Raw genomic sequence first — 12,510 nt, 5'->3', positions numbered from 1 at the left:
AGCATTGTTTCACTGGAAAGAAAGTGCTCACACTCTTCTCTATTCAAATAGAGCATTTTGAATAGCTCTTATTGGATTGTCTCTCTGGCTCTCACAATGTGAACTTCAGGACTTTCAGGGAGCCTATGGATCTGAGCCAATGACAATTGTACTCCTTCAATGTGTCACACAAGGAAATCAGTAAAACCATATCATAACTAAAATGAAGTCACATCCACATTAATGTTTTTAGCTTGATGGTATAATCAGAGGAAGAATCCTCTAAATCCTCAGCAGCTGCAGATGACATTACTCTTCACTCCCCAAGTGACAAGGAGATCATTCTGCAGCCTAGTTTTGCACCACGAAGAGAACTGACCTCTCCTTAGAGTCCAACACATGGGGGCAATTTCCAAAGATTAACATCTAATTCTGGCTGTGTTTTCGTGTAGTTCTGTATTTTCTTCAGCCTGAGCTAGAAAGCTTTGTAAAGGCATTTATTCTGAACAAATTTCCATATAATTAATGGCATTTGGACCAGCCTGTGGGGAGCTGCTCCAAATGACCTAAGGGCCTAACTCTGCAAATACTAATACACATACTTAATTTAATGTAGAGGAGTAATATGTGAGATTTCTCATGCACATAGTTTTCAAGAATAAGCTTAATTACTTCTAGGATGGGCTGCACCAATAATGGATAAAAAATACATACTGGCTGACTTTAAAAAGCCTCCAAAACCATAAGCCAGGCTTATCTTTTATTTCTTCTCTTACTGAGAATGACTGTTTGGCTGCTGCCAAGGCCAGAGGTTTTACTGCTGTGCACTTACCTCAGGAGTCGGAGCTCTGCAAGGAGAGTGGGGTTTTGTTGGGCCTTCTCTGGTGTGGGCTGAGACGCCTGCTCATGTTCAAGTCGCAGCCTCTGGATCTCCTGTAGGATTTCTCTTGGGGAGGAGAATTAGCAGAAGACTAATCAGTAATTTTCCATAAAACCAGCTCGCTGGACATTGCAAGAGGTGAAAAAGTATGACTATTTAGCTTTTAGTCAGTGAAGATGTATGTAAAATGACTTGTTTGCAGTCAACAAAGGAAGCCCTCAGCAATGAGAGAGGGCTCTGGATATTTTCTAAATGAACTCTTAGGATTTTGCCATAAAGGGAAATCATTCTTCAAAACCCCCCCAAAACCAGTTTTAGACATAAAATAACTCTAAGCTTGATTCAACTGCTCCCTTTTAATTCTTCACCATGAACATTTCCAGCACCTCATGAAGTTAAAAAAAATGGAAGCAACTTTTCCGGACATTGTGGAGTATCACAGAAAATATTTAGCCCTTAAAAATACTTTTAATGGAAGCAGAGATATGAGAGCAGCTGATAATTCACAGAAAAGCACTTTAACAAGACTTGTTAGGACTAGCTTGTGAGCCCTGGAGTGCTGTCAAAAGGCTAATACAAAGCTTCACAGCAGAAGGTTGAAACCTTTGTGAATTTTGTCTCTTCCCCACAATGTGCTGGAAGCAGACGGTCAGGAGCAGCCTTGAACTGTGAAAGGCAAATCGAGACGGGCTGGTGGTGCTCATTACACGGTGACAGAAGGCAGTGCAGAGCCTGGAATGGGAAACCATCTGGTCTGGGCTAGCCTCTGTTTTATGGTCCAGCACTAAAAGCAGAGCTCTGCTGCCATACATTTCATGGCATCAGGTAGGCTGGTACCCAGGGCCAGGTTCTCTGCTGTTAACAAACAGGCATCACTCCTTTTTGGGGCTGGTTGGCCTATTTCTCTTGGACACTCTCTCTCAGTCTCGGTCATATCTGTACCTCCTGTCTCATTTGATCAGCAGCCTAACTTGCTGCTAATCTTCCTGCAAAGGTCTCCCAGGCAGACTGTGTTCAGAAGAGCTTTAATCATCTTTTTCCCAAATAAAAGCAGGGGAGCGTAACATTACAAGCGTGACATCCTTTTATCGTTTCATGTTATAGTGCTACTAAGAATCCGACTGAAAGATAATCCGGTTTTGAAACAGGACAGGCTTTTTTTTAGAACTCTTAACAAACAGCAGCTGCAAACAGTAAAATATCCATGATTATGTCATGTCATTGAACAGTACACCTAGGAAAACATGGGGTGGCTATGGATTTCACATCCTTTATCCTATTGTATGGATCTTTTTGTGCTCTGTTTTTTTGTAGGAGGAGATGTATGTGCCTGTATAAGCACATTGTACAGGTGTAGGTGGTAAAAAATACTAAGAAACAAACACATATATAATATATGGGACAGAACAAAACCAGGTACTCAGTGGGTCCTTACCGGTTTTTATTTTCAAGCTCTGCAATCAGCTGCCTTTGTTGCTTGTTTGCATCAATGGTGAAGGAGATATCTGATGCCCCTCTCTGCTGACTCGGCTGCTGTTGTAAAACAGAGAAGGCTGCATTCAAAGAGGAATAGCCAGCATGCACCATGAGCTCAACACAGATCTGTTCTGTGAAATCTGTTTACAGAAAGTGCAGTACCAAGCCTGCCTGCACCAAAAAAGAGCATTCATGTTGTGCTCATACCAGTACTGGAACCATTGCTAGCAAAAGCAGAATAAGTGCTAGAGTAAATAAGACTCAGTGTTTATCATCCTGTCATTCATTGCTTTTTCACCCAGCTTCCTCTGAACCTATCGTAAAAGGCAGTGACACTGCTGCAGGCAGTTGCTGTAATGTGGTTCTTGATATTGATGCTACAGACAAGAGGAGTACACTGAAGCAAAAACCAGTGTCTGCCTCCAGGAAGAACAGGATGTGTTTCCAGTGCAGGGATGCTTTGCTCTCTTCAAAGTCTGGTTTTACTTTCAGTTTGAAAGTAGTACTGTTTTCAGTCCAGCTGTGTGACCTATTTGGCTAAGTTTTCCTGTATGTTCTAATGATGCTTCAGGAAACCTCTTTCCCCAGTCCTTTAGGTACAGGAAAATGTTTTTTTTTCCACCAATAAAATGAGATAAGAATTTGTCTCTTACCGAACTAGGCAGTGTTCATTACAGCTTCCTTGGACTACGTTCTTTTTGCATGTTCATCAGCAATAATCAATTACTGATTTCCTTGTTCACACCTCTGTATTTCAGTACTGTAACCATGACAACACAGGGCAGGGCATCTAAAAGTTTCACAACTATAAAAGCTACCCATTTATTTCTAACTCCAATCTGGAAGAATCAAATATTTTAAAAAAGCCTCCTGGGTTACTGTTGTGATATGAGGGTTCCTCACCACAAAAAGCCCTGTGAAGCATAACTCTGGAGTGCTATTGTACGTTATGCCAGGCATCACTCTGCCAGGAGATGGACCCACAAAAAGGATGAAGATACATCTCAATAGCCTAACAAACCTGACAAAGGTTAGGACTGTCTGTGGGAAAAGGACAGGATGTTTCCCTTGTAACCACATACTAATTTTTCTACTATGAATACATTTTCTCATTAACACATGAACCACAGGGAAGCAGAAGAGTGCATAAAGAACTGATACATGCTGGTGATGTCATGACTCATATAGGAGGAATCAGGATGTTTATCCTGAATGCCCACTGTTACTAATATATTAAATACCGTAAAATCCAGAATGACCATCACCAAAGCTTAAAAAATTTCCATTGCCCCTACTGAGTGTCACTCTTTTGCTTGGAAACATTTTTCTCTACAGAAATTGTCTCTTTTCCTTTGGTCTCTTTTGTTCATAGAGCAAAGATGGATGGCAACAAGAAATTCAGTATTTTCCTTCAAATGAGCTCTGTTTATGCTGTTTTCCCCCACATCAAGGACACATTTTATATGGAACTGATGTTGACTGATTTTTAACAGGAAGTCTAGTTCCCATGAAGAATTACTGTCTTTCAGAAGTAAGGCCATAATCTACAGGTTGCCTTAAATTTGAAACACTGTGTCACATATCTGGAAAGGATTGATTTGGGCTGGCCTGGCAGAACAGGAGCACTCCCCTCTTCCCAGGCAGCTGCAGGTAGTGTGGAATCTCCGTGACATCATCTGCAAGGGGCAGCAGATTTGTCCTCACCTGGCATGAATGTGACTCAGTGTCTTTACACGAGGTGTGGTGCCCAATTTCACCCTTTCAATTGACCCCACAGTGTGAAAATCTCAGTTTCTGGGCACTCCAGGCCAGCTGTTTTTCACTTAACCATCATTCATGGTCCCTTGTTCTATCAAATGGTCTGAGATTGAAAAAAAGTAGCCAGGCTGACCTTTTATGTACCATTTAAGATTTTATATACTTTGATTAGGTTCCTGCTTCATTCTCTCTTGCTCCTGAATGCAGTTAGTGAGGTTTTAGCCTGTCATCACCTTCTATCTTTGGACACAGAGAGCAGAATAATCATTGCTCTGAAATGAAAATGGGAGCCAGGGCTAATGCAGGGGGTCATTACAGTCATCCTGCTGAAGAACATTCTTTAATATCCTTAGTACTTAAGGCCCTAGTGGCTGTGATATTTGAGCCAGAGAGTAAAATGGATTCAACACCCCATTTTTCCAATGCAGTAAATCATTAACCTTTAACCAAAGCTAGTCCAGACAATATTTTACAGTCTTTCCTGAGTTCAAGATGTCAGACTCCTTTTGATGCAATTATTTAAATACCACTGCATTAGTATATAGGTTATATGCATTAGTATGTGGATTCCTTGGATTAAATGGACGGCATAAAAGTGTTATTATTAAAGCATAACAGCCACTGATGAAAAGAATATGGAAAAATAATCCATTAATCATTAAGACTGTCAGATATAATTTCCCTGATCTTGCCAAGCCCCTGGAACATGACAGAAGGAAAGTACCTTCCTTTAATTCAAACACTTACTGATGAAGAAGTTTCTGCTGCCAGCCTTGCTGCATACCTGGCGATCAGCTTGTGTTCTTCATCCAGGCGACTTGCACTGTCAAGGACGCTGCCCAGGGGAGGGGAAACGGGGACACAGATTTATACACAGCAAAAACAGCCACTGCCTCAGCCAGCCACCACCTCACACCCCACACGGCAGAACAGAGAGAACCTTCACCAAACTAGGAACAGCTGATGTTAACTGAGCAAAGGGGAGAAGGAAGAGGGCAATTTCCCTAGAAAGGTGAGCTCCAAGGGTCTGGGCAGTGCCTTTCCTTAGGGGGAAAACAGCAGTGGTCTGCAACCCACAGTAAAGGTTCTACATGATGTAACTTGCAGACTACTCTGCCCAAAAATGGCTGGGAGGTGGTTCCATCAGTAGGACCATCAGTCAGCATTTATTTTGCAACTCAAGTTTGTCACATTACCTAGAAGACTCATTGCTTTTTGGATGGTGGATTAATAGGAGCCTTGGTGTTTGTCAAGAGAAACTTTAGAAGCTTTGTCATATTTACATCACAAAACTGTTTAGGACAGTTTTGCAGGGCACTTACCAAGGTCTGGTAGATCACTGTTTGGAACCACTGATCTAGGAATTTATTATCAGGCTTTCTCTTTTATTCTTGGTTTCTTGCTGTTTGGGAATAAGACTTCACAGTGTCACATGACTGATCAACAAGTGCAAAAACTAAACAGCAAATATGCTGAATTTAAAATATTGCACCTTAGTATTTTTTTCCCCCAAAATATAAAATGCAAATATTTCTCTCAGGTTAATGCTTTTCTAGCTGTCTTTATTTTAAATGGAAGCTACTATTTGGTCGGATGAGCAGGAAAAAGTAATATAGTGAGAACCTTCACTATTTCTAAACATTTAGAAGTTTGCAGACAACTGTAATAATAATAATAGTAATAATAATAATAATAATAATAATAATAATAATAATAATAATAATAATAATAATAAACTAAGAAAATGAAAAATCTGGAGGACTTAGTTGACCCTGGATAATCCTGGGCTTCAGAATCCTATACTGCATTACTTTTAGTATATATAAGGGAGAAAAAATTAAGTCCCTAAGAAGAGGTGACATGACTGTGAAATTGCCACATGGAATACAAGGCTGCTTGTGGACTATCTCAGACAGAAGCAAGTCTGGGCACTTTTCTTACCCTTTGGCAACTATTTAATGGTTTTTGGAAGGGAATCAGGAATATATCTCCCTGCCCACAGGCTCTTCTGGGCATGCAACTGGCACTGGCAAATGAGCTTCAAAAGAATCTGGGTGTGGGATTTTTTTTCCCCAGAAATTGCACCTTGTACTTGAAAAACCTTCCAGAGGAAAACAGCACTTGTGCCAAAAGCTCTGCTTTTGAAGAACTGATATATTTAAAAGGAATATTTTGTTAAAACTTCTCACTGAGTTCATATCCTCGTGTCCCTCAGGGAATTACAGTGCACATGTGTTGTTTGGCCTGATTAAATCCAATGGGATTTAAAAGTTATGTTTGAAAGATGAGCAGTGGTTGATATTAACTGATCATGAAACTAAAGCTGGGTGTCATGTGGATTTGCTACAGCTTACTGATGCAAGAGGAAAGAGGTAAACATCATTTTTTTCTCATTCTGGTAATAACCTGTGAGACCACAAACATGAAGTTTAGGAAAACAGTAAAGCTCTAAAAAGTGAGACACAGAGGTTTGTGTAAATAAAAGTTGTGCTGTGGACTGCAACTAAGACTTTTGGTGGTAGATGAACAGTGACTTTCTGGTTTTGGTTAGGTTTATTTTGTTACATACACAGCTTGATTTTATGCTTACAGAGATTCTGGTGGGATAACTGATATACCTTTGGGAAAGACCAAAGCTAAAGGCATTTTTCTAAATCTACACAGTTCTGTTTCTTACATACTCATGCTTACTGTACTAATATGTCATTCAGAAAAAGAAAGGGGTGAGCAATTCTTGCAGACACATACAATTATGTAAACTGGGTAATAAGGGTTACTTTTATGACAATTTAATTAATTTTTAATTTTACCATCATGACTAAAACATTGCATCCTAACAGATGGTTGTGAAAACAGCAAGCATTCAGCATCTATTCTCCTTTTTATGGCAATGTGCAGCCGTATCCATCTTGGAAAAATGGATTATGGGTCCTCTTGTTGGCATAACACAGTCTGAACCACAGTTCTGAGATGTGAGCTAACACATAAGCCAACTGCTTTACTGAGTGAACCAAGTCACTGCAGCTTTTTGAGTCTTACTTGTATTTAATATCTTTGATATATATTTAAGTGTAGGTGGATGTCATAAAGTGGATGCAGCAATGCGTCAAATTTGGTCTATGAATGCTGCAAATCACTAACCCCAAAGCTTTGAAAATTAAATTTCAATGTCTGAGATAAATTTACTTCTAGAACATACCTATTCTATGTGACTATTAAGCACAGAAGTATGCACAGCAGCATTAGCCTCAACTGCCAAGAATTTTGTCTCAGAGTTCTCAGATTTACCATAATTCACTCCTGTTTTACTTCACCAACTTACAGACAACCCTACACTGATACAGTGAGACAATTGTACACAAAAAGTCTAAAATATTATGAATGTGTGTGCAGAATTTGGGACCCCAGGGGAGGAATGATTCAGGCATCCTTTTGAGAGAAACTGGACATTTTGCATACAAATATCCTACTGTTGTTCCTTCTTTTCTTAAAAAACCTGCTTCTCCATTAGTGACCATTTCTTTAAAGACCTTATAATTATTAGCAATAATTGGTCTGGCACCTGTCACATTCAGATGTAGAGTGCTAATATCCAATATTAGCAGCTGTATAATAGGACTTCTCTGGTATAAGGTAGCTCCATTAAAAAAAGGGATCTCAAAACTGCAGGCAAAGGATGAAAAACCTATGAGCAAAGGAGTGACTCTGGAAGACCTTTGCCATTTCTCAGGCTTCAGATGTGTCAGACCAGACTGTTCTGCAGCAGGCACCTGCCAATAGCTGATGTGGATGTTCCCTGCTGGTATTACAGCAGTGTCACCACTGGTTAGGCAAGTCTCTTGTGAAAGTTTTGCAAGAGAAGTATCAATCAGTCCACTCTTCATGAAATGCTCTTATTCTACAAACCCTTGCTATATAAATAATCTGCTGCAGAAAATATGGACAAATGAAAGGGCTGGTTTCTAAGCCTAAGGGCTATAAAAAAGAGGTAAAAATGGCCTAACAGCAACAGACCAAATGTATTCTGAGAACTGTTTAACTGCTACACTTTCAAAATTGGCTTGATCTCAAGACACTTTGAACCAAGACAAATCATCTGAATCATCTGCTACTGCTAATTTGCCATTTACTTTACAATCACCAAGATTTTACCACCAAAATATTCTAACTCTAAGATATATGGTAATAATCATAAAAACAAACTCTGTTCAAGGGAGCTAAATGTCTACACATTTCCTCTGTAGCAATTGGTCTCTGAAGATTTTTCCTCTTTCAAAGGAAGATAAACCAGCCTTCCCACCTAGAGTTGTACACACCCCCTTAATAAACATTTTTAAACATGTCCTAGAATAGCATGGCACTTTTATACAGAAATAGGATTCACATAGTACTATGCAGTATAACATAAAAACCCCAGAAAACAGCTCTCTATGGAGCCAAAATAACCTCTTCCTTTTAATTTACCTTATTTTTTTCTGTATCTGAAAAAAAAAAAAGACTGAAATATATGGAATCAGTATTCAAAGCTAGGCAAAGTCTCTAACTTACAAAAATGGAAACTATTTGTAGTTAAAAGTTCTTTTTAAGAATTAGACAGTAAAGATAAACAAAAGTAAGTATCAAATATTGGTTTAAAATACTATAAAAGACTTTGCAATTAAACTATTCAAAACATGTGGCTCAGGGCTATTTTTTCTACCTATACAGTTATTATAAATAATTAATTAATTCTTCCTCTTGTTTATTAATTTGCTCTGGAGTACTGGTTTCTAAAAAGCCCTCAAGTAGTTTGTTAGCTTGTGGTAGAAGGAAAGGAAAACCTGTAATTTTACTTGTAGCATCAAATAACTGCAGATGAAAAATAAAGATAAGCTGTGAAAATTAATTAAATTAATTAAAAAAACCCCACAAAGCCCAAAATATAAATACCAGCTGCACTTAAAACAGAAATAATATATACTAGGATATATTAGACTGATGTTTAGCTATAAATTTAGCCTGACTCAGTATCTAAAAAAACCCAAATCTTGTTTTGAAATGTTAATATGCAGCCCTTCAGATAATTTTATGTATTATGCTCACAAAATATCTCTGCAGGTTTTTCTTGCAGATAAAGGTCCAGCAACAACCGTTCCTCTTTTCAGCTTTGGCTGCCAGAAGCACTTGAATTATCTGATGTCTAGGTAGGTGCAGGCAGTATTCTGCAGGCAGATTGAACAGCAGAGCTGGCCAGCTACAACCTCCCCTAAATCAGAAGCTACCTCATTTTGGTTAACTGTATGCTTGACTCAGATTACCAAATTTCCTTAGGATGCAGGGTGAGATAACTTGAACTCAGCATCATCCTAACACAGGTGTGTGGGGTTCTGAGCAAGCTGCATCCAGCCACGTTGTGGCATGGGCAGGAGGAGGTCAGCTTTGCCTCAAGTTGCTACCCCAGACTATGAGATGCAGCAGCTCAGCTTCCTGCTGAGGTCCCACCAACTCCTCTGGAACTGGCTTCATACAGCAGCTTTAGGATGGCAAGACTTTGTGCTTGTTTTTACCAAAATGTAACCATTCTATTTGTCTATTGGCAGTGTCAGTCCAACAAAGCAGAAAATGGCAATGCAGCATGGCCTGAAGCTTGACTAAGACTACTGTCCCTCTAGGTTATGTTTCTGTCAAAATCTAATTATACAAATAACTCAGATTGTTTCTCATTCAGGATGCTGTGACTGCAGTGATTTAATGTCAGTAATCAGATGTTATGTACTATGCTTTGCATCAATTGTTTAAACAACTAAGGTTGTTATCAGTCACTCCCCCATTCATTTCTCAAAACCAAATAAATGTTGAATATCATGGCATATGATTTGAATATGCATATTTGGAAACAAATGTGCTATGACTTGGTGAGGTTGTCTCAAAGCCTTGAGCGAACAGGTTGGAATATAAAGAATAAAATTTGCAGGATGAAAACAGTACAGATGAAGGGAGGTACCCACAGAGAGGTCTCGGGAGGAACTGGTGGCCCTCACTGAAGCTGAATGAATCCTAGACATGGCATCCAAAATTCCATGCCTGGCAAACCAGCCTAGCACCAAGAATTACCCTAAATCATGTCCATTCTTCACTTCCCTCCTGAACAGCTGTGTCAAGTAAGTCACTCATGGCAGCCAGGGCTGCATTTCCTTCTCCCTGTCACACCAGGCAGCACATTGCTATCCTCAGTCATGGGTGGGCAATGACTGCTTTCACAGCCACAGTGCCATTATTCCTCAGTAAGTCCGATTTCTGGAAATGCTACTTCAGGAATGAAATTTCTCTTGAAAATGTTTTTGTTTAGGACAAATAGCTTTCATTTTCCTCACTAAAACCTGGTTTGTCTTTTTAAGCCTCCACCACTGGCACATTCCAGTGGGCTACAGAGTAGAGAGGCAGATCCAGGAAAATTGAGGCAGACTTTTTTATCCACTGGTCATGACAAATTACTCCCATTTTCAACAGGAGCTACATGCAGAAGTGATATTTTTTTTTAAGACTGCAGAGAACAATTGCATTCACTGTCCTAAATGAAGTTGCTTGCTGCCTCCTACAGACTTCCTTCTAACCCAGGAAATATTCTGCAGTGGCAGCACAGGAATCTGAAGGGTTTGCTATGAGCAAAATAAACCTCCTGAGCATAGTTCTGGTAGAACACTGCAGAGTTTTCTGCTCATTTTCTAGGGCCATATACTGCTCACCACTCTGTTGGCACAGGGCTGCAAAGTCTATGGAATCTTGTTTCACTTGGAGAGGTGGGGCAGCATTTCCCTTCCCTGGTGTGATGGGCTGCAATGATCTCAAGTGCCAGGACAGCTGATGGGTTTAGGAGACAAAGCTCTATAACCACTCCAGCAAAACAATGACTTATGTTCAAGACACCCATTTAAAACCCCTGGGTCTAAAAAGGAAAAGGGAAAATTTGTATACAAGATTCAAATAATGCAGAAATCAGGCAGATTTAAAAGCAATGCCTGACGTATGTAAAAATCAAAATAAATCTCTCTCACTAGGCAAGAAAATTATTATCATGATTTAACTATTTATGTACTATTACAGTTCCTAACTTCCAAGGAAAGTGAAGCTAAAAATTATATATGGTCTCAAAAATTAACACCTTGAAAACATGGGATTGTTTAATCATTGATGTGTGAAGATTTCTATCCCACCACCAAGTCCTGCACTGCCTAGAGCTCAGCATCCCAAACAATTTGCACAGCCATTCCTAACTAAGCAATTATCTGCAATACTTGGCAATACCTTGCAATCCTCTGTAAAGAGAACAGCAGCCAGTGCCACAATCCACCAACTTTGAGAGGACAAGCCCCATATTCAAACACACTGATGCCAGGTTAGTGCTGATGAAGAGCTGGTGGCCAGGAGGAAGCAGTGGAAGCACTGGGCTGAGCAAGGTCCCTTTGCTGGGCCCCCCAGAGGTGCCAAAGCTGCACTAACCGTGCTGGGCTGCTCTGCAGCATGTTGACATACACCCCGATGAGCACATGTTCATCAGCCAGCCTGTCTGCAACATCCAGGCTGTACTGCAACCTGCAACAGGGCGTGGTCCAGACAGACACAGACACACAGAGAGAGCAGCAGCAGTGAGATTGTGAGATGGGAGTCTAGGAATGAATAGTTCAGCCTTCTAAAAAAAAAAAAAAAAAAAAAAAACCCACACACCAAGTGCAAAAATTATTCTGTTATTATTGTAATTTAGATGTTTAGTATTTAGTGATTTAGGATGGTAGCATCCCACTTGATGACAGAGCCAGCCTCAGAAATCAGTGAGATGCCAGATCAGGCCAGAGACTGAAGCTCTCAAGCTGTACAGCAGCATTCATTACAAAATCCAGCAAATTGAGAGGTCAGCATTATTTGTTTTAATGTACTACATATTGCACACAAACATTAATACAGATATGTAATATACATGACTGATAGACTGAATTCACCAGCTGAATTTACTTGGAAGTGTCTGATCAAGACCTTATGCATCCAGAAGTGCATAATATATTTAAACATGCCTTACTTAGCTCACTGGGTTAATTGCTTATGACAATTTTCTCAGGAAAAGATTTGCAATACCTGGCAATACCTTGCAATCCTCAGTAAAGAGAACAGCAGCCAGTGCCACAATCCACCAACTTTGGGAGGACAAGCCCCATATTCAAACACACTGATGTCAGGTTAGTGCTGATGAAGAGCATGAGAGGAATAGAGGCAAATGTTTTGGTTTAGCTGTGTTAGTGCATGTTAAGAACATACTCTCTCTTTAACTTACCCTTTGCCTTTCAAGAAAGCTGGAGCAGCCCTAGCCAGCAGTTTGCTCTGCTCTACTTCAGTATTCTTGGAAGGAGAACTAGTTAATAAGAGAGGAAAACTAAGAAGAGGAT

General features: G+C 39.9%; 1 protein-coding gene across 35 annotated transcripts in view; it reads right to left on the bottom strand.

Annotated features, from left to right (window-relative positions):
• DTNA (dystrobrevin alpha) overlaps positions 1–12,510 on the bottom strand; it is a 219,254-nt gene that overhangs the window by 24,979 nt on the left and 181,765 nt on the right. For 10 of the 35 annotated variants that reach the window (XM_079299396.1, XM_079299414.1, XM_079299392.1 and 7 more), the window contains 5 exons: positions 12,399–12,497; positions 11,573–11,665; positions 4,841–4,928; positions 2,295–2,392; positions 812–925 (listed from right to left, as the gene is read on the bottom strand). In XM_079299396.1, coding sequence (XP_079155522.1) covers positions 812–925; positions 2,295–2,392; positions 4,841–4,928; positions 11,573–11,665; positions 12,399–12,497 — 492 coding nt within the window. The remainder of the gene's footprint in view (positions 1–811; positions 926–2,294; positions 2,393–4,840; positions 4,929–11,572; positions 11,666–12,398; positions 12,498–12,510) is intronic. The other 25 variants (XM_079299405.1, XM_079299408.1, XM_079299404.1 and 22 more) reach the window with 6 other exon arrangements.

Source organism: Erithacus rubecula, assembly GCF_903797595.1.
Source record: "Erithacus rubecula genome assembly, chromosome: 3".
Taxonomy (NCBI): domain Eukaryota; kingdom Metazoa; phylum Chordata; class Aves; order Passeriformes; family Muscicapidae; genus Erithacus; species Erithacus rubecula.
The sequence above is the reverse complement of the archived record's forward strand: the minus strand, read 5'-3'. Positions and strand labels throughout refer to the sequence as shown.